The sequence below is a fragment of the Aulostomus chinensis genome, chromosome 16 (assembly GCF_037954235.1).
Source record: "Aulostomus chinensis isolate RoL2024-O1b breed Wild chromosome 16, RoL_Achi_v1.0, whole genome shotgun sequence".
NCBI classification, from domain to species: domain Eukaryota; kingdom Metazoa; phylum Chordata; class Actinopteri; order Syngnathiformes; family Aulostomidae; genus Aulostomus; species Aulostomus chinensis.
The window spans coordinates 2,565,942-2,590,383 of record NC_141335.1 but is presented as its reverse complement, the minus strand read 5'-3'; the positions used below and the strand labels follow the sequence as shown (position 1 = coordinate 2,590,383).

Genomic DNA, 24,442 nt, shown 5'->3' with positions numbered 1-24,442 from the left:
ATGTCATCCAGACTCCATGGCTCTTGCTCCACCCTCCACTAAGCTTTGAAAAAAATCATCTTGTTATTTTTTACGTAATCCTGCTGACAGACAGACAGTAGAATCGTCCCGTCCGTCCGTGGCGATCCACAGTCTCGTCCTCTGCTTTTTCCTTTCATGATATTGTGCATTATTGAGCTCAGTTCATGATAAATCCATCCTGTAATCCACCTGATCTGTTTTATGGATGATGAACTGGACAAATCTCTGCGTCAGCCTGCAGTGGAACAGTTGTGCTGTGTGTAGTTGTGTCAGGGTGCAAAGACAGACTGGAGATCAGTGGAGCAGAGAAATGGGCCTGCACTTCAATATCAGCACCGCGTCCTGTGAAAATGCTCAATACTGAAGAAATCTTTGCTTATTTGATTGGGACTGAGAGGACACACACTTGTACATGTACACACACACACACACATACAGTCCTGAGTCTTATATCCACACAGACAGATCCAATAAAGGAGAAATAGGGAGTCGATTCTGTTTGTCTATTGATTGAAGGTATCGCTGCTGTGTGGGGTTTTATTATTCCACACTCTCACATTGTGTCCTCTCTGTCTGTCTTTGTCCGTACTAGATAACGTGTTGCTTGTTCTCACGTATACACACACACACACACACACACACACACACGCTCTCATTCATCTGAAGCAGAAACAGGGACGTGACTACAAGTCGAGACTGTTGGATTTCCCCCATCACTTGACTTATTTGTCAGTTTTTTTCAAGAGTGCAGCTCAGGACATGTTTTCCTGCTCGACCCGGTTCTCGTCCTCATGCTTGACCTGAACGAACGTTCTGGTTCTAATGTGTGAACCAGAACCAGACCCGAGCCCTGATGGTGTCAGGACTGGTTTTTCACCAGAGCGCCCAGTTGGAAGCGATTTTGGTCGTCTAACTTTTTTTTTTTCATTTGACGCTCTTTGGTTGCTATGATACGGAGTACAGGGACGCGGAGAAAGTTAGCATAAACACTTTTAAACACTGCTTTTCATCATTTTTCAACCGATTGTGTACAAAAGTCAGCAAACCCTTCAATCTGGAGCAAATAAGGTGGTGAGCAGATATTCAGATGTGGCGCTGGGTGTTGCTGCAGCGAGCTGTTTCGTCTCCAGAGAGGAGCACGTTCGGAACCGCAGGGCACAAGGTTGGTCGGGTGCGTTTAAGCTGGCCTGTTGTCCATCGTGTCTCCACAAATGTGTGACGCAGTGTTCAGGGATCGTTTCACACGTCCCTGCGAGATCGGATCATATTTCTATCCCATCAGAACACTGAAAATCAGAAGTTAATTGAAGAATTTCAGGGTAGGAGTACTTTGTGACTCCACACACATCCACTGGTCCTTTCAAGTCAAATGCAACTGTAACAAATGGTGGAATTCAGCACGGCGGCGGCGGCGGCGGCAGCGGCGGACTGCTCTAAGACTTGTGCAGCTTCGTCAGACTGAACAGGTTACCTCTTTATCCTTGATTAACCTTCCGGCAGCCAGGAGTGTGAAACACTTCCAGACTGATGGTGCCGTTTCAACAGCAAACTGACTAATGCGGCACATCAAAGTGAATCTATTTGCTGAAGGTTTGCTGGAATTAACTGCAGTATTAATCTGACTTTGTCTCCTGCATGCTAAGTGCAGACAGGCAGAAACACTGGAGGCTTCAGAGGAACCAGCCAGCATTTTCACTTATTATCTCCCGACTGAGATGCAGCACGCCGTTCTGGTTGATGCTGCTAATTGACAGAAGAAGAGACACAACAGTGCTAAATGAATCGCTGTTGCAGAACCATAGTTCAGTGTGCACAAGACGGAGTGGAGGTTGGTGTCTGCTAGACATCTGCAGAGGAGAACGTTGCACTAAAAGACGGATGAGGTGCATTTCCTCAAGTTAGACGTTAGAGTTGCAGGTTTACCTGGAACGCTGAGGATCATTTGTCTTGTTTTGAAAGTCCCGAGCCTTCTCGTCTGCCTGACTGCTTGCTGGAGGATCTTCCCAATCATTCTCTTCGGTCATTTAACGCTGTTGATGCTCCAAAAATACCGGGAGGCAGCTTTTAATAACTGTGCGAGAGCATCCTCTGTTGACAGTTTCCACAAACCCCTAAAACCTATTTTTATGGTCTTTTTAATCGAGTCCTCCCGTTATCTGGTCATTATTTTATATGACTCTGTGGTTTTATATTTTGAAATCTGTTTTATTTAATTATCTTTGTGATCTCTTCATCTCCCCGTGTTTTCATATCTTTCATCTTCTTAATATCTGTTTTTAAATAGCTTCTGAAGCACTTTGAGCTACATTTAATATCACGAAGGATGCTACTGTATATAAATACATATTATGATCATTATTATCACTCCTCCTCCTTAAATTTCCCTTTCCAAATGGGATTATGTTTGTGGATTAAACTTCTCCTCTTCATGTCTGATCTAATCTCCCTACTAGTACTGGCAGAGCAGTTTTAGATGATATCATGCTACGAGTCCTTGGAGATGACGTCCATCCCGGTTCCCCTGGCAGGATCAGCTCTGGAACCCTCTGACTTTAAACTCGCAGCAGGTTGCTGATTGAGAGACTTCCCCTTTTGATCAGATTAAGCCTAAAAAGAAGTTGTTTTTTTTCCAATCTGAAATATGAGCTTTGGGGAAGAGCTTATCAAATAGATTTAGGGTTTGTTTTACAGTTTTAAGCATAAAGACAGCTGAAGGAAAATAACCTTAAATCTGTGCAGCTAAAGGTTTGTGGTTTTCCAGCGAAATGGCCTGAATGTTTTACGGATCATTTGATTATGAAAAGATGAGGAAGATTCATGAGACGCACCAGTTTTTACCTGATCACATGGAACCCAAACGTAGCTTTTTTTTCCCTTCAAGTGTAAAAATCCAAAATGACAATTTCAAAGTCACAAACATCGGGGAGAATAAACCCTTCAAATGCCAATGATCTTCTCATATTTACCTTCAACTCTGAGTTAAACATCTTTGTGACGGTTCCCTGACTGATTCGTCATTCTTCCTCTCACGTCTGCATCCTGTGACTTTAGCTGACCGCGTGAAACTCCCTCACTCTGGCTTGTACTGAACTGTACACTTATTAAGCTTCCGAGAATTTATTTGGTCGTCATGGAGATGAGTCAGCGCCGCTCCAAATGTGAATCGGCCTGTCTTTGGCCGACCAAGAATCTTGTTGATCTGGCTGGTAGTTTCTGCGTAATCCTGTTGTCCTTGGCAGACGCCGTGGGCTCTTGACACAAACGGTTCGCCCTATTTTTATCCAAAAATGTCTCCCTTTGTGAAGCTCATTGAAGTTAGGTGAGGTCTGACTTACTGAAGTGGGCTCGTGTGAGGTAGTCATCCATGGGAGGGTCGGGGGGGATGTAGGGTGGCTACTCTACCTGGTCCGGGTCGTGGTCACTCTGAAGTGCTGCGTCATGGGCAGGTGCTCTGAAGCTTGGATGAGGGGTGAAACAACACGACGCAGCACTTAAGTTCCCTAGGGAGGTAGGACGATATCAGCACGTCATCCATATCAGCAGATGTTGGTCTTTTTTAAAACAATATTTATCAGTCCAGTTGTGCTCAAGTCTCTGCTCATCAACGATGAGAGAACAATAAATATGATTTATTGGCTTTTGTAAACATGTCAAGGTAAGAGCCTGGCTGCCGACGACGACCCCAGGATTCTCAAGAATCCCTCCAGTGCTGGAGACTGATGGTGGTACCTCAGAGACACACAACTGACATACTGTGGACTTGTAAAATAACACCACTACTTCAGCAAAAGTACTGGTGGCTGGTCAGAGAGAAGGATCTAAATATACGCCTGCTGGCTGTGATGCCTGAAAACAAAGAAGGAAGCCATCCAAGGACAAACAGGAGTGTTTTAGAGAGAGGGAGGCAGCCTGAATGGAGGCTGGCGAGAGTGCTTTTCTGACATCACAGCCATCATCTGCTGACACGAACTTCAACCCCTGTGTGTGTGTGTGTGTGTGTGATTATGTGTGTTTAAGCCCCAGGCAATGTGCAGCGATGATGACACAGCTTGTGAACTCAAGTTGCTGCCTTGCTGTGCCGAGTTGCAGTGTGTGCGTGTGTGTGCGCGAGTGTGTATGTGCGTGTGTTTGCATGCACAAGAGAAAGCATGTGAGTGCTTGGGAGCGTGGAGAGGCGGACACCATCTGTCCAGTGTGAGTTAATCCTGCTATGATGAGCGAAAGCAAGGGCAAAACACACACACACACACACACACACACACACACACACACACACACACACACACAGTTGGATTGGTGGGTGTATTACATGAATCATAGCCCCCCTGTGTTCCTCCTGGAGGCTGGAGCGGCTTCAGAGAGATGGCGAAGGTCTGTTCTCGTGACATCATCATCAGGGGACGGTGACTTCCACCAACACTTTACATCTGAAGCTGCCTGAAAAGGCCCTGAAAGGAAACTTCCACCAGTTTCTGACCTGATTTTCATCCTAATGCAGTGTGACCTCGATAGTAGCAGTTGTGGGTGTATGGTTTAAACTGTCTCCACCCTCGTCTAGATATGGTCACACCCGGTTGTAACAACCACGACAGAGATGACAAACAAGCCCAGCCTGAGGCCACAAACCATGGTGGGTAACATCACCATGTTACGTAGGGTCTGTGTGCCTGCTTCCAGAATAAAAGCTGGAAGTGCTGGAGTGCTTTTATTGTGGGAAGCAACCACAGGAGCAGTTGAGTTTGTTTAAAGCGTTCCTGCTTTTTGTATGACTTCTTTCCCTCCTTGAACTTTAACCAAAATGTCACTGAGAGCGGGTGCTTCCCCGCAGGCCACGGATGCAAAGTTACAGTTTTATTATCCATGACATCACTTGTCTGTGTGTGTGTGTGTGTGTGTATGCGCGTATGCACACACAGTTGAGTTCTGTATCACCTATCATGTGTCACTATGCATCCAACTGTGAGAACAAAGATATTTCTTGTCATCCACCCAGAAAAAACATTTGACTCTTACTTCCAAACTGTGTTTTCTCACAGATGACTTCATCCCTGAAGCATGTGCTCGTCCCGCTTCCCTATGTATTTCTCTGTGTTGCGTGTGTGTGTGCGTGTGTGCATTTTGTCTATCTAACTTTATGGGGTTTGAAAGCTTGGAATCTACTATACTTGGAAGGGTCTGACAGTTGAAAATTCCAGGACTATAAATGACGTTGTGGGACGAGAGGCAAAAACACCCCCGGAAATGAAAGTTAAAAACATTTTTTTCATGATCGTGAGACTCGGAGAGAGAATCGAGAGGTTGCGCGCATGGGGGGGGTGCTCACGGGCATCTTGGTGGGAAGTTGCGAAGCCTCATTTCTCTAAACTGTAGGCAACCACTGCTCTCATTGATATGAATGAATAAAACTGTGTGTGTGTGTGTGTGTGTGTGTGTGTGTGTGTGTGTGTAATTACAGGCAGTGCAAGGCCTGCTGGATTATTTGCTTCATGTCTGGTTGTTTGCCCATGTTCTCTTGTAAACCTCCGTCCTCTTGTTTTCCTTTCCCTGCCTCTGAAGTAATGTTCACAGCGTTCGCTCCAGCAGGAGGAATGTGTGTGTGTGTGTGTGTGTTGTACGGAGGCAAAGCAAAGAGACAGACTACAGAAAGGCTCAGATTCTACCTGAGGGCTGTTGTCTCCTGTCCTGTCACTCTCTGCCAGGGTCAGGGCGCCGCGATGGTTCAGCTGGATCTCTCCAGCAGTCGTGATGCTTCGCAGCTTCACAACCTGGTACTTCTGCTCGGAGGTTCTGGTGATTCTTTCTGTGTGTCTACACAGATAGTAAACCTAGGACTCATTCACTTTAATTTGTATATTTCCAGCTAAATAATACTACTTTGTCACTTCTAAATAATACTGTATTCATCATCTAAATCATACTCTAATAGTACCTTTGGCTCGTCTCCAGTCTTTGGTGGCTGTAGTAAAAGCAGCATGGAGGACAGTGATGGTGTCCTGACATCATCCATGAAAACAGGCTCACCTTTAAGGCGGAAAATCACATGATTTTGAAAACAAAGTGACCAAATCAGCGTTGGAGGGGCGGAGGAAGCTCTTGTGTGTTTGTTGCTCTCTGATACCACAGCAGGTCCTGGTGTGAGGAAGTCGGTGTCAGGAGGAGTTGAGGTCTGGCGAGCTGCTGCCTGCCGCTGTGCTCCTGAAACCTCCTGTGGCCTCGCGTGGCGTTTGATCAAACAAAAGTTGACCGGCTCAGTCCAAGATAAATCTGCACGCCATGTTTGTTTTTCCACGGTTAATTTCTAACCTCAACTATTCACAATATTTTGCTTTTTTGTTTCTGACATGATTTCTCTGTACATCTTCGGGGTGGTTCGTGTTTGTTGCATGACGCAGCGCCTGCTGGAGTGGGTCCAGGGCAGCTCTGGGTGTGGTGTTGGGATTTTCTCTGAGTGTGTGTGTGTCTCTGCAGAGTTAAGGAAACATCCCATAATATGACTGAGAAGCTGACAACATGGGAGAGGGATTTCAGTTGTCATGGCAATGCTTCGCAGCGCTGCAACACACAATTGTGTTTTAATGCAGAACACATGTGATGGGGCTCACAACAGGGGTGGTTGGGCGTGTGCACACACACACACACACACACACACACACACACTTCTGCAGGACACAGTGTATAATCAGCCTGTGGTCAGGCTGGGCTGGGTGCAAACTCTTAATAATACACTGGTCTGTTGTTAGACTGTAATAAAGGCTCTATTTCTGCAACCACACACACACACACACACAAGCAGATTGTCGGCTTGACAGTCGGTGTTGTGCTGCGTCCAGCTACTGTTGATAATAAAGTTTAAAGTTTTATTCAGGTTCCCTCCCCGCCCGGCTGCTAAGGATGACTATCTCGCTGTACTCCAACTGGAAAAGCAATGCAATCACAACTGTAGGGAACTTCTACAGTGGTTGTTGATGTGTTGTAGTTTTCGTGCACTGTAAAGGCATCTAAGTGTGATTTTTGAGGACAAACGGCTATGTTATTTTTTTAAATGTCAGATTAACACATATGAAGCAATAATAATACAGGTCATATTAAAAACATTATAGTCTATGTCAAAATGAACGGCCCTGCCTGCCGAGTAGCTCTACTATAAACTTGATATTGATCATCATGAAACGATACCTGTGACGTCACTTGAAATACCCGCCCCCTTCTTTGACGAAATCGACTGCTGCCGCTGGTGGCTCCGCCATCATCCACCAGAGGGCGCTTCGAGTCTTCCTCCCCTTGATTGCTAAAGTTGCATTGTCACGCAAATGGCGGACGCCAGCGATTACAGCCATTTTGGGCGGACAGTGACGTCACCCGCTAAGTAACCACCGGGACGGAGGTAGCCGAGCGTTGAGTCTCGTTTGACTTCGTATCATCGGGAACACTCACTGTCAGCCGTCTGCCAGGTGTGACGTCGGTAAGTCGCCGTCACATCGTTGTGTCTTTCTTCCATTATTCCCCTCTGTTGCCGTTACGGGCGTTCCCGCCTCTCATACGCTGCTCAGGTAAGACACAGGCCGTTACTCGCTCAGAGATGAAACACAGACAAATAAATTAACGCACGTCGCTGGCCAACTCTATCATCAGTATTCGATATTCGGTATATATTCGGGGCTGGCTAGCTCCAGCCAGCTATTGCGGCTAATAGTTTGGATTCAAGTCCAGTGCTGTCCCGCTAAGCTAAGGTAGCCTGTCAACATCTCAGGAAGTCGCTGGAGGGCGGGGCCTTTGCCCTCAACGTCAAAGGTTGAGGGTTGAGACGCTCATGTTGCTCTCATTTGCTCTAATAGGAGAGGATGAATATTTGAATAAGACTCCCCAGTCCGTCAGAGCCAGATGGCTGGAGCAAAGTCACCTCATGAGTATGGATGTCTCCATATGCAGCAGGGTGTTTGTGTGGGATGGGAGGATGAATGTTTATATTCAGTCTGTTCTACTCCTGTCTGTCCACCACATCTCATTTTCTTCCCACTTTCCCTTCCCTTGCTCCTCTTCAGCTTGTCTTATCCCAAAGCTTTTCCCCTTTTATTCATTCCTGTCTTCTCTGCTCTCTTTCCTCTCTTCTGCCGTTCTTAAATGCGCTATATTCCTATTAGCTTTGCCTTGACCTTATTTGAGGTGCAGGATTTATTTGGAATCTGTGTGTGTCTGTGTGTGTATGTGTGTTAGATTTCGGTTCTTCTTGCGATGAATGATGCGCTGGTGTGGGAGCCGTTGGACCATGACTTTACTGTAGGTGATAGAGACCCTGAACATCAATCATACACACACACACACACACACTCACACTCATTCTGCCCTTGTTACTCCCAGTTGAAGAGCTTTTCTTGATTTTTAATAAAGGATGTCTGCGGAGAAGGTCAAGGTTATTCAATTGTTGGTCATTCATCTCCTCATTTTTTTTTTTTAACCCTCTCTTGACACACACGCACACACACACACACACGGTTAAACCCCCCACACACACATCATAGATCTCTCAATCTTCACTATTGGCCCCGGCTCGGGGAGTTTGTGTGTGTGTGTGTGTGTGTGCGTGCGTGCTCATCGCTGTGAACAATGCAGCCGTCATCTTGGGGTTGTCTGGTTATCCATCACTGGCTTTATGGAGTTCTGCTGCTGTCTTCTAGCAGAAGCGTATTTGATCCACGGTGAGAGTTTTGCGCAGACATGTCACAGATAATAGGACTAAGTGTTTTATCGGGAGACTCTTAGAGTTCAACACAAACATAAATGGTGCAGATATTGGTGCATCATGCCAGGGGTGAGATAATACTGCCGCTGATCAACCCAAATAATGTGTGTTGGAAGGCAGCGGGTGCAGGACGGAGTCAAAGCTCTTGAGATTGTTGCGGAGAACATTGTTAATCTGTTTCCTCTGGGAATCTGAGCTGGAGATTTGTGAAAATTACGGATTATTGAAATTCACCGAATTATTAAACCACATATTGTGGGATATGTAACATGCCAGTGTGCTCTGTGTAGCAGCTGTGAGAGAATACACTCTGATAATCATTTTGCTGAGCAGCTGCTTGAATTATATTTAATTGTAGTTGTTTTTTCCCCCACCCTAATGTGTGAGACTGCAACATGTTTTCATAAAACATTCATTCTTATCGAAAATCTATGTACAATTATTTTTGCAATATTCCCTTCAAAACCACTGAGCAGTGCACCTGTGCAGCAGCAGGTACCTTGCTATGCAGTTGAACCCCACTCCCCAACACCTTTAAGCCATACTTCCTTCCAAAAAGAGTATTTTGTTTTCTCAAGTAGACATAAATCGGTGTTTTGAGTTTACAAAGAAGTAATGCAGAAGGAAAAACTTTGTGACTCCAGTAGTAAGTGCTAGCCGCTCGTATTTAGCCATAAGCAAATGGAGACTGATGGCTAACAACAAAAAAACATCCATTAACGTCAGTTTCTACACTGTCAAGTGCATCGTGGGGTGCAGTCCACCTCGTCTTTATCCAGCCATAGGCTCAGTAATCCAGCGACACTTTGATTTGAGCTGAAAACAAACTCCAGCTCATAGTTAAGGTGAAAGAGTTTGTTTATCTCAAAGCGGCAGCAGGTCTCGCTTGGAAAGCTGTGCTAGTTTGACCACAGGATCATCTATATTGTTTATCCTCCTCTGGAAAAGAAGAGAGGAATTCTACTGTTTGTGCACTACTACTACTACTGTTTGTGTGTATTTTAAGAATCTATAATGAAGTCTGTGGATGTTTTATCCTGCTAAGATGCTGTCAGACATGTGAGGGAAGGCTTACCGTAGCTGCCAAGCACGCTAGCAGCTAAGGTTAGCTGTCCCTCAAGAAAACATCACGATCAGAGCTGACGCATCAGTTAATATTTTATCGCAAGTTCAGGGAAGAGCTTTTTCAGCTAAACCAAGCAAAACATAATTTTACAATGAAGAGGGAATTCAGTGGATGTTCTAGGACACCGCCTCAGTGTTGCATCAAGAATAACAGCTCTTTTTATCAGGAGAGGGATAATATTCTTCAGCAATACAGTGAGAAGTTTTTAAAACATAAGAGATCATTGATCAAGCGATAAAGTTGGGAGGAGAAGGAATTCTAGTGTGTTCTTGCACAGTTCAGTCGTGTGAGGCACTGCTTGTACTCCTAAATATGGCCATTTAAGACTACATGGCTGGGTGTTATTCTTGGACGATTTTCAAGCCTGTGAATTTTTATGATTATTTTGTTAAACTGGGCATTTTTGGAACATGAGGTCACTCCTGGACCGTCTCCTCTGCCTCAACAGGCCGTTTTATGTTTATGTTCTTGTTGAAGTTGAGAAGCAGGCGCAAGGTTACAATTAGAGGTGAAGAAATTAAAGCAGTGAACACAAACGTGTATAAGAGTGATGTCATTGTCAGCTGACTGGATGCTGCCACTAAGGCTCTTTGTTGGTGTTGTTTGAATGTGTCACCGTGTTGTTATGCAGTCCAGCAGTTACTGAATATCTGTCTTGTAGTGAGAGACCACGAGAGAGAAAATCAATACAAGGTTGTTTGCAAGGATCCTGTAAGACACATTGACTCATCAGATCAAGTTAATTTCTTTCTGAGGGCTGCTGTTGTGATATTCAGTCAGGACTGGAGACAGTCAGAGTCTCACTGTAGACTGTCTAGACGCATCACTGCTCTGCTCTTTAAAAGCTAATATCAGTGTAATGTGATTTTCTTGCAGTTGCCATTAAAGGCCATTAAAAGTTTAAACACTCTGATGCATTAGCTGCAGCAGGGCTCCTCTGTGTGACATTAAAGAGAGTTGAAGGCCCTTCCTCAAGATAACCACCATCCTCAAAGCCACAAGGGACCTGAGGTTTTTTAATGCTACTAAAGAATATTATTTGTATCTATATTAAATGGGGTGGGGTCATCTGATGGTCTAAACTTGTTATGGCAACCTGCAGCTCATCAAATACTGACACAGTCAGTGGATCTTCCCTGAAAATGTAGAAGCTACAGCAGATACAGCCAATAAACGATAGAAGCAACAAATTGATAAGTCAGCCAAGGAAATAATGCCTGGCTCAAGATGTGGATCCAGCAACATGAGGGTACTGGTTCCCCGAAAGAACGTGTTGGAGTGTCCTTGAGCAAGATACCGAAACCCTGAATGCTCCTGATGAGTAGGCTGATGCCACATTGTTGGAAGGAGAGATGGGGAACATTAAAAGGAAAGTAATCTGGATCAAATTCTAGATCCTGGATTCTGAAGACTGGCATCATACCTTACAGTTTTAACAGTATTTTTTTGTGTATGTCAGATAAATTTCCATTAACTTCTTTTGGTCAATGAGAAAAGATTGAAAGATGGACGCTTCAGACCTGCGACTACAACAACGGAATGTGTTGTCATTAGATATTTGTATATCTTATGAAAACCTATGCACAGTTATTTACACATGCCTACAAATTTTCAGTGACGGGCAACACCATTGGTGAAGTTCTGTGTAGTCAAGCAGCGCTTTAGGTAAAGGTGATGGTCTAGGCTAAATAAAATCAAGAAAGTTTACACCAATCACCTCACCAAAACACGTGGTTTTGTGTCCAGAACAATACCTGAAGATATCCCGAGAACTCGTTAAAAACTTTTTTTTTCCTCCAGAAACGCGGCTGTGAATGTCTCACTCGCTGCTCCTCCTGCCTGACAGTTACATGGGTCAACATGTGACTTATACTCCATTACTTTTTGTAGGGAGAACTATGAAGATGTCAAGAGGACAGCTGGTTGGTATTCCAAAAATTTTCCAGAGGAATTTTTGGTCTGTTGGTAAGAAAATGTATGAAGAGATCGAGACGATACTATGTTCATACTCTCTGTCCACGATTGATGGAGAGATCTCTGATTGTTGTCAAATGACTTATTACTATTTTAAAGACACTTTTTGGAATAAAAGCTTTTCTGTTTGAGTGATGGAGGGGAAATGCGTGTGAGCATTTGCGGTCCACCTTTGGATTCGATCTCAGAAGAAAAAGAGATAAAAGATTTGTTTTGGCGCCACCTGAAGATATCAGGTTCCTTCTTTATCACCGCCCTCCGTCCATCCATCTCACGCTCTTTCCATCCATTTGTCTGTCTATCCTCACGCATCTGTCTTCTGTACGCCATCAATTATTCACATGGATCCAATGAATATTTCAATAAGGTGCCGGACTCTTCCTCCATACCTCGTCTCTGTTTTATCTCCTCTGTCTCGTCCTCCTCTCTCATCTTTCACTGCTTCTACCACCATCAGCCTCTCATGAGCCCCCCTGTGGACCCTGATACTAGTCCTGCAGAATCTGGAGAGGATGTGGCCTCATGCTGTGAATTCCTAGACAGGCTGGTGTCTTTGTGCATGTGTGTGTGTGTGTGTGCCTGTGTGTGTGTGCCTCTGTGTATCAGGTATGAATGGTGGACTGCTATCTTGCATGTCAGCCTTTTTTTTTTTTTTTTTAGGAGGATTAATAGGAGAGGTGCAGGAGGCCTCTCCACTCAGGTCATCATTAACATGATATGTCTGCAAGATGCAATTTATCTCATGAGTGGGGGGGGGGGGGGTGCATTAAAGTCTGAGGCAGACTGAGGAACTCATAGAAGTAGTGACTGGTACGCATCTGTCTGCATTTTCATGTGTCCATGCTGCTCGACAGTGACAAATATGTCTCCAGAATAGCCACTCTGAGACGGTGTGAGAATGCCATAATCTCAACATTAACAATATATTAACTTGCTGAAAGGTTGCCATGGTGTCTGTTTGTTGTGCAACAGTGGATATTCTGGAATTATTGGCCCCAAACCTGCCTCTACAGTGCATACTTCTTTCTCCAGGTGTGCAAATTGTACACAAGCAATTATGAACAAAGGCACAGGTTTAGCAACCCCTGTGGAGACTTGGAGGGGTTTAGCTAAACATCAAGATTATACACCAACCAGCACCTAATGTATCCTCCAACATCCCACGATTTGTTTGGACAGCGACCTCCTTGGAGAATGTGCATCACCTACCATGAACTGTAGTTGAGGATGAGATACACCAGTGGATAGGGGGCGCCAGTCTGTCGCAGTCTAATGAAATATTTATATGATATATTAAGAACATGTACTAGAAATGTCAACAATACCTCATCTCCTTGAGATATTTGAATAAAGGATTCATAAAATGGTGGCATCTCATAAATCTGCATTACTGAATCTTAATGGTCTTGCCTATGTGGACGTCCAAGTGTCATGTCAGAGACTTCTTATAATGCTCTGACATTGACAGACAAACAGGAAGCAGAGCTGACCTCCATGTCCTGGTACTCATTAGCAGCCTTCTGGCTGTTCTCTACAGAACTTCTGCTCTTTGGCAAATCTAGGCGGAGTTGTGGGAAAAATATTAAGTACCAGTAGAAGGCTGAAAGGTTTAATATTCCTGTCCGGTTTCCCTCCCAGGATCCACCCGGACTGACCTGGAGGAACTGTAGACCAGCTCCGAGACAGTTAAACACCAGTTCAGATTCCTGAACTCTTCACTGTGAGCAATATTGAATTTTTTGGTTTTAAACTTTTCCATCTTCTTCAATCTATTTGTGAGTGATCAATGTCAGTGATTTCACTGTTATTGGGGATGTGACAGTTTATCAACCCAATGTTGATAAGTGATTCTGTTTGTAGTTTGCTGGTGGCTAAGCTAACGTGCTCTGTACTGTTTATCAACACTACTTACTTGCCCCTTTCCTGTTTTTAACTCATGTTACATCATTTCCTGCAGTTATATGGAACACCCTGGTAGCTCTATTTTTTCTGTAATCTCACTAACAGATTCTTATCTGTCTTCTGACCTTTAAATCTTGAGTAATTGTGCAATTAATGTTTACGCATTACTCACCTCATCTCACCATTTTTCTAAACCAACTGCCTGGTGCTCCTGATATGATGATGAGCAGATAACAGTGTTGTTCTTATTTAGCAAACACGCTGCAGTTTGGGAACTTTTTAAACTTGGGAACTGCAGTGACTGACCCTGCAGTGTCCTTCACCCTTTAACGCTCTTTGTGAAAGTTTTACAGTGTTTCCACATTGTTTCTCTGCAGAAATCTCTTGGTGTCAGTGTTGAATTCTGAGACACGGAAACATTAATTGGACTCCTGCAGTGATGAAACATGACTAAGGACAGTAGACAGATAAAGTTGGAAACAATAACGATGCTCATGTATCATCATCAGCAGGAGAACCAGCGATAACAGACTGAATGATGATGATGTTCACCATCAATATCGTCATATTGTGAGGCGAGCATTACTGCAGCATGACAGGAATATTTGTCTTCTAATCTGGGATTAAAGCCAGAGGATCCAACTGTGATCAGGATCAACTGATAGATGAGAGAGAAAGAGACGGACAGAAATAGAGAAAAGACTTGATGGACACGTGAGACACTCGGGGGAGGAGACGAAACTAAAAGGCCAGAGGGTATCTTCGTCTTCTTCTTTCTCACTTCCCCTCATTCTCCCTGTCTGAGTGTGTGTGTGTGTGTGTGTGTGTGTGTGTGTGTGTGTGTTATTGGCAGGATATTTATGGCCTGTGTCCGGCTGTGCTGCAATCTGTTTGCTATCCTCTTGCTTTTTCATAACGGGGAGAAAGCGCACTCACCCGCTGTACGACCGTCTGTAAAAGGACAACCACGACCAGCTGAAATGTATTTAAACAAAATTAAATTTGAAAAGTTTACCTCATTATTTGAAACTCTGACCACATGTAAGATTGTAAGTAATAATACTGAGCCAATAATAATGATAATTGTGGTTTATATCGTTGGCTCAGCGTGACAGAGGAAGCATGTAGTCGTCTGCGGTGCCATCCAGAGTAGCAGAGTGGGTGGAGCAGTGGCAGGACAGCCTAATTGGGTGAAGCGATGATGTATAATTGAGGGAAACATACTTTTCTCTTTTCGGCCACTCCAAGGCCCTCTAATAAACCTCATAAAACCTTATTTTCCACATTAATTAGTAACTGGCCACAAACGTAACACGATTATGATTCATATCGGAGAGTTGGAACAAACATCCCAAATTTCCCGGGGCTTCTATTTATCTCATTTGTCTCAGTGCTCAGTTGGATAAAAGTATTTGGGGTTGCGCTCAGATTTTAATCTGAGAGTGTCTCTGGAAAAATTGCAAAAAAATCACATGGAGTTCTTCAGGATGTTGAATTGGAACAAACCTGTGGTGTCTTCGTATTGCCTGATGGCCCTTAGATGCTATTTTCCTCTGAAGGTACTTTCACGAGCCTCTCAAAGTGCCAACATAATATAATAACTTGATTGATGTTGATTTGTGTTACAAAACTCAAGCTTCTTGAGTACTTGGGAGAAGGACCTAGCTGGAGACAAGATGGTGGACCTCCGCAATTGACAGGAAGTCATGTGACCTCTGGTGGCATTTCATCTTCTTCATGGTGTTATTGTTGTGAGCACAGAGTGTACTTTATTAATGTGTGAATAAAGTTGGGTGGGGTAACTCTTACCTCAATCCTAACCCCCCACCACCTTTCTGTGGAGGTCACATGACTTCTTTTCAGTTGCAGAGGTGGAGGTTAAGATGTCTGCCTCCATGGTCTACAGATAGGTACTCTTGGCACTTTCTGTTCATATATTCATTTTGGAGAAGCTATAAATGACAATCATGCCATCAAATGATGATGTCAGTGAAGCATAACCATGGTAACTGAAGTGCTGTGTTATGACATTGATGACAGTGAGAACCTCAGCTTAAACACTTGGGCCAGAGAACAATCGTTTTTATACAAAGCTCCCAAATATACCTCTCAGGTCTTGATTTCTCCTCAAGGAAAAAAAGTCATTTATCTGAGGCCGAATTCTATTTGAGGGAGTTTCTAGTAACTACGTAAGATCCGTATCTTGGCTCATTTGTATTTGTAGTATCAAGCCCTGTTGTTTTCTGACCTGCTCCCACTATATGATACCACTCTTTTTACTGACAAGCAACTCATAGTTGAGGATATGAAGCATATGGTTCATCAGGTAGGAGGACGAGGAGAAATAAATCACAAAAATCTTTAAAAGTCATGGAAATGCAACACTAAACAGATGTCTCAAGCATAGAAAAATTATGGAAATGTATTGTTAAAAATCTTAATGAACAGGTTTAAAGGAACTTATCAACTTTTTGGGGAAACCAGCTTTTTGAGCTTTGCCCCTAGAGTCAGACGAGAAGATGGCGACCCCTTTCTTTTCTGCACCGCGTGAGGGAACTGAGAGCCATGCTTGTTAGCTTAGCTCAATGAATCTTCAGACAGCTCTGCAACACACTTTTGGGCTTGGAGCCACGGACTGAAAACCACTGCTCTTATGCATTGCTGATATGGGCTGCTTCTTCAACACAGAGAAGGTCGTGTATAAAAGCAGCCTAAACTATTTTCCTATAAGCTTCATTCCAACTGGGTTGAACTTGATTCTGCCTTGTTAAAATAACTTTTCAATTAATATTATAATAATTATGATTATAATTATTTTAACAATACCAATACCACTCACAACTGTCAGAACATTCAATGAAAAATTGTTCCATTTTCTGATTCAATTCTCTACTCCACTTCTGGTCTGGCAGCGTGCCAGCATGACCACAGAGCTCGCAGTGACAGAGCAGGGTCAGATAATGAAAACACACACGCACACACAGGCGCGCCGGTCCAACTGGAGACAGGCTGCGATGTCATCAGTGTGTTAATGTGCCGTGCCTCTGTGGTCACCTTTTACCCTTTATGCAGCAATGAAATAGGTTTACTTTGGTTGACATGTGTGTCCGGTGTTTATCACATACACACTCACAGCATTATAATTACAATCACCATGTCATACTGGGATTGCTATGGCAACGGTAACATGCAGCGTTTTACCTTAACGTGAGTGGGATGTCATGTTTCATCTGCTCACAGTAATATTCTACCACCACAAGTGTGGTGCAGCATTAGATGGAGAAGTACGATATCTGCTGGCTTAGGGTCCATCCATCCATCCATCCATCCATGTTCTACCTCTTATCCTGTTCAGGGTGGCGGGGGGTGGAGCCTATCCCAGCAGCCTTCAGGTGTGAGGCAGGGTTCACCCTGGACGGGTCACCAGTCCATGGCAGGGCCAACACATACAACAACTTCACACAGAAAGGCCCAGTGCTCCAGCCAGGGCTCCACCCACTACCTTCTTGCTGGGGGGCCAGCATTGACTGGGGGTGATGACCACTGCTCCACCGTGCTACCTTGGCTTGAGAGTATATGGAATATTTATGGATTCGCATATTTCTAACATACTGATGATTTTGTTATTCACATCTACTACAGCCACAGTTTGTCTCATGAATATCGGATGGTGCTGGTATCACATGACCTCGGTTGTATCAGAGTCGTCCTTTGGGACCAGGTCGATGCCAAAGTCCTACGAATGTGATGGTACTAGTTTTTTTTGTAGTACTGGAGAAACTGGACTGTAACCTGGGGATGTGTGTATGGTTGCAGCAGGAGCAGCAACAGGTCTTCTTGTATATCAGTGCACAGAAAGCACTGTGGATGGAGGACAGCAGCAGGCTTTCTGATGGTGTCCTTCAGCATTGGCAAGTGCATGGTTGAGACAGCGGTGAGTGTGACATCTCTGAAGCTCTTGTCAAGCACTGCAGTGTAGTCACAAAAATAAACTATGAGAGGGTTGGCACTGACGTTCATGGACCTGCATGTTCACAGTGTTGAGATGCACAATAATATCAGCACGTCATCAATGACAAAATACATAAAAACTTCAAAAAATAAAGAATTAATGGAAGAGTATGTTTTTCTGCTGTCAGATTTATGTCACATAGCTCCTCTTATCTCTCTCACAATGAAAAACAAAATAGCCTTTAATGAAATAAAAGGATGCATTGTGTCAGACCCAAGATGCGTCATACGCAAGGAAACGTAAATCAAACATGAAGTTACAAGCGTTGGACGTTCTGTGACCTGACTGATGGGGATCCCGGGTATTCAACAATACATCCCTCTGTTTTTTTTGGGGGGTGGTGGGGACGGGACGGGACATAAGATTAAATCTTGAGAGGCAGAACTTTTAAGTTTTGGCTGTTTTTGGAAACTCTCCGATGTGCTACCCAGAGAAAAATGATGCTGTTCATAGTCACTTCACAGCAGGTTTTTTTCTTGAGTTCCCTCTTGTATTTGGTTTTTGTGGTTTTGGCCCCTATGGGCTGAGCCTGACCCTTTATAACATCAAACACTTATTCATAGTTTTTATATTGCTTTTATTTATGGAGTTCAATGTTTTTAATTGTCATTTATTACATATTAAATATTTTGATTAACCCTGGAGCACTTAGTATGAATCCACTTGTCATGTTTTATATTATCCTTAATCAGTTTCAATAGAAGCCTTGTACTTGGAGCTGTAAATTAAATCTTCCTACTGGCACAAATAAAGTAAGCTGAAATAAGAGCATCATGGAAGAAGACGACTTGCTCCTATTTTATCCAGTAAAGCAACATGGGATGTTCTCTATTTGCGCTCGACTTCTACAGTTATGAGCGCCAGGGTGTTTTTCGTCTTTGTTTGTTAGATTTTGCAAAAAAGATTTTCAGGTTAAATATGCTGCTTAAGAAGTCTGGCACCAAAGGCCTGGCCTGTTGGCAGATTGGGTACACAGTAACTCCTATGCTCCTACTTTGAATGTAGCTGTCTTGTGGGGAGGACAGATCCAGGCTGATTTATGCGCTTTTTAGTGGGTGTAACAACATGATGGAGCATTTGAAGGTTTATGGCTGTCACTTAATATCATCTCATCTTCCTGCAGGTTAACGGACCTGTCGGGCTCTCTCACAGACGGCCCGGTAAACTACAAGTACAAGACCAAATGTACTTGGCTCATAGAAGGCTTGTAAGTATCACTGTTTATCTTCTCCTTTCGCCATCATTAGTTTTACTGAGTTTCACTGGGTTCAGAAATGTGATTCTGTTTTTCTCCCATCCGACTCCAGGACTGCTGATACAGAAAGCTTCATTACTGTGTAAATAGAAGGAACTTAACCGTGAATGCTGTTTTTCTTCTCCAGTTTGTTGCGCATTAACTGCTCAGAGATGCATGCTGGTCCTGCACTGATGGCTAATTATAAGTGCAGTGCTGTGTATGTATGAGATGTCATTCTTATTTTCATGTTTACATTTTCACCAAACAAAGTGACAAAGTAACTTTCATGGAATAATGCAGCTCTGTAATTGGGTGTAGTGCACTGGTACATGGGGTCTCCCTCAAGGTCATTACTCAAGGTTCTGTGGTGTTTACTCCCATAGTTATAAAGCATTAAACAAAATATGGTGAGACGAGGAGAAAATAGGGGAAATTCAGTTGCTGTGGAAAAGGAAAAGACATGCAAAGGCTGCTTGTACTAAATGTTCTAAAGGGTGAGATAGATGAACACATTAGCACCTGTTCTAGACATAATTTCATTGCAATATGTGTGGAAAACACAGCATGTGGTGAGCAACGAACAGCACATGAACAAAACTGTGTTCCGCCTCCCACAGGAACACTGAAGTGGCATGATATATATTATGTATCATGTCACTTCAGTGTTCCTGTAATATATATATATATATATATATATATACACACACACACACACACACACATTCATAGGAGGTCGAGAAATACTGGAAAAAAATATGAGGAGATGATATATAAAAATATATAAAAATGGTGGCAGAAAATCTGTTTTTTATTTCCTGATCAAGGCTAATCCAGTTTGCCAATTTGATATTTGAACAGGAGAAATTTACAAAAACAAAGCCTCTTTCCCAAGACGCTAACCTGCCAATCTAGTACCATTCATGGTGCTAAGCCAACTAGCGTTTGGCTTGAGGGTTGACATTCTGCATTACTAATATGTTGTGTGTGTGTGTGTGTGTGTGTGTGTGTGTGTGTGTGTATGTGCATGTATGTGTATAATATGTATGTATATATAGTATATGTATATATTTATATGAATGTATATATAGATATATGTGTATATAAATGTGTATACTTATATATGTATTTGTATGTATATATGTATTTATATGTGTATATATCTCTAGTCATCACATATGAATCCAGCTACTATCCACTCATTTGTTGTCATCATCATTCAGCGTTGTTCTCCTGTGTTTGTGGATCTTTTCACAGGAAAAGGCCTCATGTGTCAATGTTTCAATGAACTTTCCTGCCTTTGTACTAAATATTATCAAAGAGGATCTGATTGTATTTTCAAAGTTCATTCCTGCCTTCATTTGACAGCATGACAGAGAGATTCTGTTCTCCAGTAGGAGTTAAAATGGAAAGTATGATTATTAACCTGGCACCTATGAAATTCAAAGCAGATGTGTCTAACCAGACAAGCACAAGTCAGTAGAGGACAGAAGTGTTTCAGATTCATGTGAGGTTCATATTTCAGAAATCAAACTGTGCTGAGACTTCTAGTGAGGGTAGGACACACTTCAGTGACTTCAGCGTGGCAGAGAGGAGTAATGAGGTACTACGTGAGCCTCTTCACTCTGAATTTAGAGGTACTCTCCAAAAGTATGTGTATTTAATATGACATTGGAAACTTTTGTCTGTGTGGATGATTCTACTCCGACTCACCAAATACAGTACCAACATCAACGATGTGAGGTTAATCTCAGAGAATAGGTTCAAAGTTACCCTGTGGCCCTGTGAACCTGAATCTGGTTGTTAGCGATTACAGAACCATGGGAAGGCCATAGAGAGAGAGAGAGAGAGAGAGAGTAGAGTATATGTTATGGCCACAAGACAATGATTCCATCAAACTAATTTAATGTGGAGCCACAAGATGTCACTTGTTTACCCTGGATTTATTTGTTGACCAGAGATATAGTTCACACAAATTAGTTTTTTGAGCTCACAAGATAAACCTGGGTCCCTCATTTTAATTAATGGTTGCTGGGTGCTGCCATCCTGCCCCTCCCACACTTGAAATAAACTGACACAAAGACGTTGAATGCGTCAACTGCGATATTTGTTAAACTGTTACTTAATTCAGCGGTAATTTGTAATATACATTTGAACTGGACACATTCATGCTTTTGGGAACAAGTTGGTCTTTGAGTTTTCTTTAATGGCCTGAAACACTTCTCTAAATCATTATTATTACTTTTATATATTGCAACATTTTTGTTGCACGGTCTAAAAACATCTCTAGATTCTATTGATGCAGGGAAATGTCAGCAGGAAGTGATGATCTGTCTTCTTCTGTCTCTGTGTCTCAGTCCTAATGCCGTGCTGCGGCTGCGTTTCAATCACTTCGCCACCGAGTGCAGCTGGGACCACATGTACGTGTATGATGGCGACTCCATCTACGCCCCGTTGATCGCCGTCTTCAGGTGAGCTGCTCTCTATATGTGGGAGGTAAACATGGAAATGAGTCCTGGGTCTTTGACCCTGTTTCCAAAGCTCCAACGAGTTTGCTCTTATAGTGTTGTGTGTGTGTGTGTGTGTGTGTGTGTGTGTGTGTGTGTGTGCGTGCGAGCATGCATGCATGCAGACAGTGGCCCTCATAATTACCTTCATACCACAACACTGCCATAACAAAGAGGAAATATTATAATTACTCACATTAACCTTCACCGCCTCTTCTCTTTTTATTGCGTGTTTTTTCATTTTTAACAGAACAATTCACAAACACGTGAGTGGCACTCAGGTTCATTAAAAACAGCAATTCCACAATAATTTACTCACCTCCCACTTTCTCTCCTGAGAGATGGCTGCTCTCAGGATGTGACGGGCTCATTTGGCCTTTCCAACCATGGACAAATTATCTGGTATTTGAATATACAAGCACACACTTCACTTTTGTTACATTATTACCTCCAGTAAATAAGCTTACATTGTTTACTATGGATGGGTGGGGGGGGGGGGTACAGCTGTTGTTGCAGTAGGGAGGAGGCTTGGAACATTTTAGTATGTTGTACTTATTCAAAGAGACAGCCCGCCCGAATCACAACCCCACCAAGCAAAATGTTTTTTATTGATATCAATTTTTCATCAGGACTCGTCTGACTGTGTCTTTTGTGTCTCTCTCGTCCTCAGTGGTCTTGTGATACCAGAGTCCAGGGGTAACGAGACGGTCCCAGAGGTGGTGACCACATCGGGCTACGCTCTACTTCACTTCTTCAGCGATGCTGCCTACAACCTGACGGGCTTCACCATCACTTACTCGTAAGTTCAGATATCACTCACTCCCTGACTGTTTCACACATGGTTTTATTTCCTCTATTCCTTCCATGATCCGTTTTATCCATCTTCCTGTCAGTATCTCTCAGTGGCCACTTCAACGTCCACCATGCGTTCACTGATAACATCAGGTAGCAGAGGTGTGTCTGACACTCAACGCCCAGTCTCAGCCCTCATAAATAGATCATAAATAGATCAATCTCACATTTTATTTAAGTCAAGCGCTGTAATTTTGATCATTGTGGATTAATCCGCTAGCTAACTTCATCTGAGAAAGATCACAACCTTGGATCAAATGTGTTGATGAAATCATCAAAAACTTAACAACTCGTGCTGAATTTTACACTTAAGTAAATACTTGCAGGTCAGTCGGAGTACTGGTTGTAAAAACCTAATGCCCCACCAGTAAGATGGTTTTAAGGTGTCATGGAATATTTAAGGGTCACTCTATGGTGAGGGTTTGGAATTTTTTGAAGTGATGCACGTATTTCCAGAGGCAAATTTTGTCAGTGTTCAAGACCTGCCAGGGCTTAACGTGTCCTCGTCCCTGGGGTGATCAGATACTCATCAAAATTGAAAAGAATTTAGGTCAATTGTCGGATTACTGCCGTTTATGTAAACGCAGCCAGTGTCAGGACATTAACCATGTCAGACACATTGTCTCTCTTATTGTGTTTAGTTTAGGTGGGCGGAGCCTTGGCAGAATCTGTCCAGGTGCAACAAATAAGCTGCAGTTTATAGTTTGGTCATAAACACCCAAATATTTTACTTTTCCTTTATTTGATGATTTCTTCTTTGGATCCGACTGGCAGAAGTTCCTGAATCTCGTTGTCTCTACTGATGGTGTGAATGTGTAAATGAAAATTCTGCTTCCGTGCTTGGAATTATCCGGCTCTGCATGAGTTCCATCAGGGCATCCATTCACTCGCCGTTAGCTCTCCAGACATGATGTTCTATTCACACATGAGCTCAATGTACATTCTAGCGTCCAGCAGGGTAAAGGCCATTGAACTGATTCAGTTGTTTACCTTCTCAGATCCAGCTGCTGCCATTGTATCTAGATAGGTTCAGGAGTGTAGTTGGTGAGTGAAAGCAGGTGAAGTCACCATCCTTCACTGCTCCATCTGAGTTATCGTTGGTAGGTTAGAGATGACACACAGCCTTAAGGCTCGCTCTCTCTCTCTGTCTCTCTCTCTCTCTCTCTCTGTCTCTCTCTCTCTCTCTCTCTCTATCTCACTCACACACACAGGGGAGATACAGGTTGCCATGACGACCTTCTTGTCATAGCAACAAACCTGTTTCTTGTGTTAATGAAAATATGATTTTCTGACTCTGGTTCTTGACTCCTTTTTTCTATCTCTTGGAGAATCTTTCATATTGCAGGGAAACGTGTTTGCTTGTATCACTGCTTCTTTTCACTGTTTCACTTCTTTTGTGTCTCCTCAACCACCGAGACATGATGTTGTCACAGGGCTCTGTTGGTTTTGTTTGTTTGCCCTCTCTGTCAGCGAGATGATATAAAAACAAGATTAAAACAAAACTCAGTTCTAGGGGGTGGGAAATGGGCAGAGGAAGAAGCTACATATCTGTTTCCTCTCTCTATCCGTGACTCAAACCCCCTCTGAGTGGCAACTGCTTGGACTAATCAGGTTGCTGTTTGTGACCACAGCTCACACCTGCTCACACCTGATCCTCTAACTTATTGCCCATAGACAGAAGAAGAAGAAGAAAAAAAAAATTCCTTTTGACTAAAATCGTAGTATTCAAAGTCAGACTAACACAGTTAGTGTTCATGTTCATGATCAGAAACCACTGGGGGCCGATTGTAAACACTTCAATCCCCCTAAACCGGACTGGTGTTCATCTCCTGTTGTGTAGAACTGTGGAGGATGATAGGTAAGGTGAGGTGCAGGTAGGATGAATTATAACACTGTTACAGGTGGTAGAGCTCAAACATCTTTAATTTTTGCACCAAAACCCCCAAATATTCCTCTGGGCCCCCTCAGGTTGAGAACCATCTTATGGTTTGTCATTATCAGGATCCTTTAATCTTGTTCCTTGTGTGTTTGGAGCTGCATGTCTAATTTATCTCCATTAAACTATACATCAAAT

General features: G+C 43.2%; 1 protein-coding gene and 1 long non-coding RNA gene across 17 annotated transcripts in view; one reads left to right on the top strand and one right to left on the bottom strand.

Annotated features, from left to right (window-relative positions):
- atrnl1a (attractin-like 1a) overlaps positions 1-24,442 on the top strand; it is a 204,417-nt gene that overhangs the window by 4,750 nt on the left and 175,225 nt on the right. For 10 of the 15 annotated variants that reach the window (XR_015109331.1, XR_015109332.1, XM_086179718.1 and 7 more), the window contains 3 exons: positions 18,899-18,982; positions 21,367-21,480; positions 22,187-22,315. Coding sequence is in view for 13 of the 15 variants with exons in the window: in XM_086179718.1 (XP_086035844.1) it covers positions 18,899-18,982; positions 21,367-21,480; positions 22,187-22,315 (327 nt within the window). In the remaining 2 variants the exon portion in view is untranslated. Of the gene's footprint in view, positions 1-7,277; positions 7,484-7,541; positions 7,572-8,235; positions 8,299-11,777; positions 11,810-13,499; positions 13,582-18,898; positions 18,983-21,366; positions 21,481-22,186; positions 22,316-24,442 lie in introns of those variants that run through there. The other 5 variants (XM_086179729.1, XM_086179728.1, XM_086179724.1 and 2 more) reach the window with 5 other exon arrangements.
- On the bottom strand, positions 5,698-7,753 carry LOC147247119 (uncharacterized). Of its 2 annotated transcripts, none has more exons than XR_015109335.1 (3): positions 7,198-7,753; positions 5,951-6,042; positions 5,698-5,829 (listed from the first exon to the last, which is right to left on the bottom strand). It is a non-coding gene; the product is annotated as an uncharacterized LOC147247119 (long non-coding RNA). The 2 variants fall into 2 exon arrangements; XR_015109336.1 differs by having other exon boundaries at positions 7,456-7,753.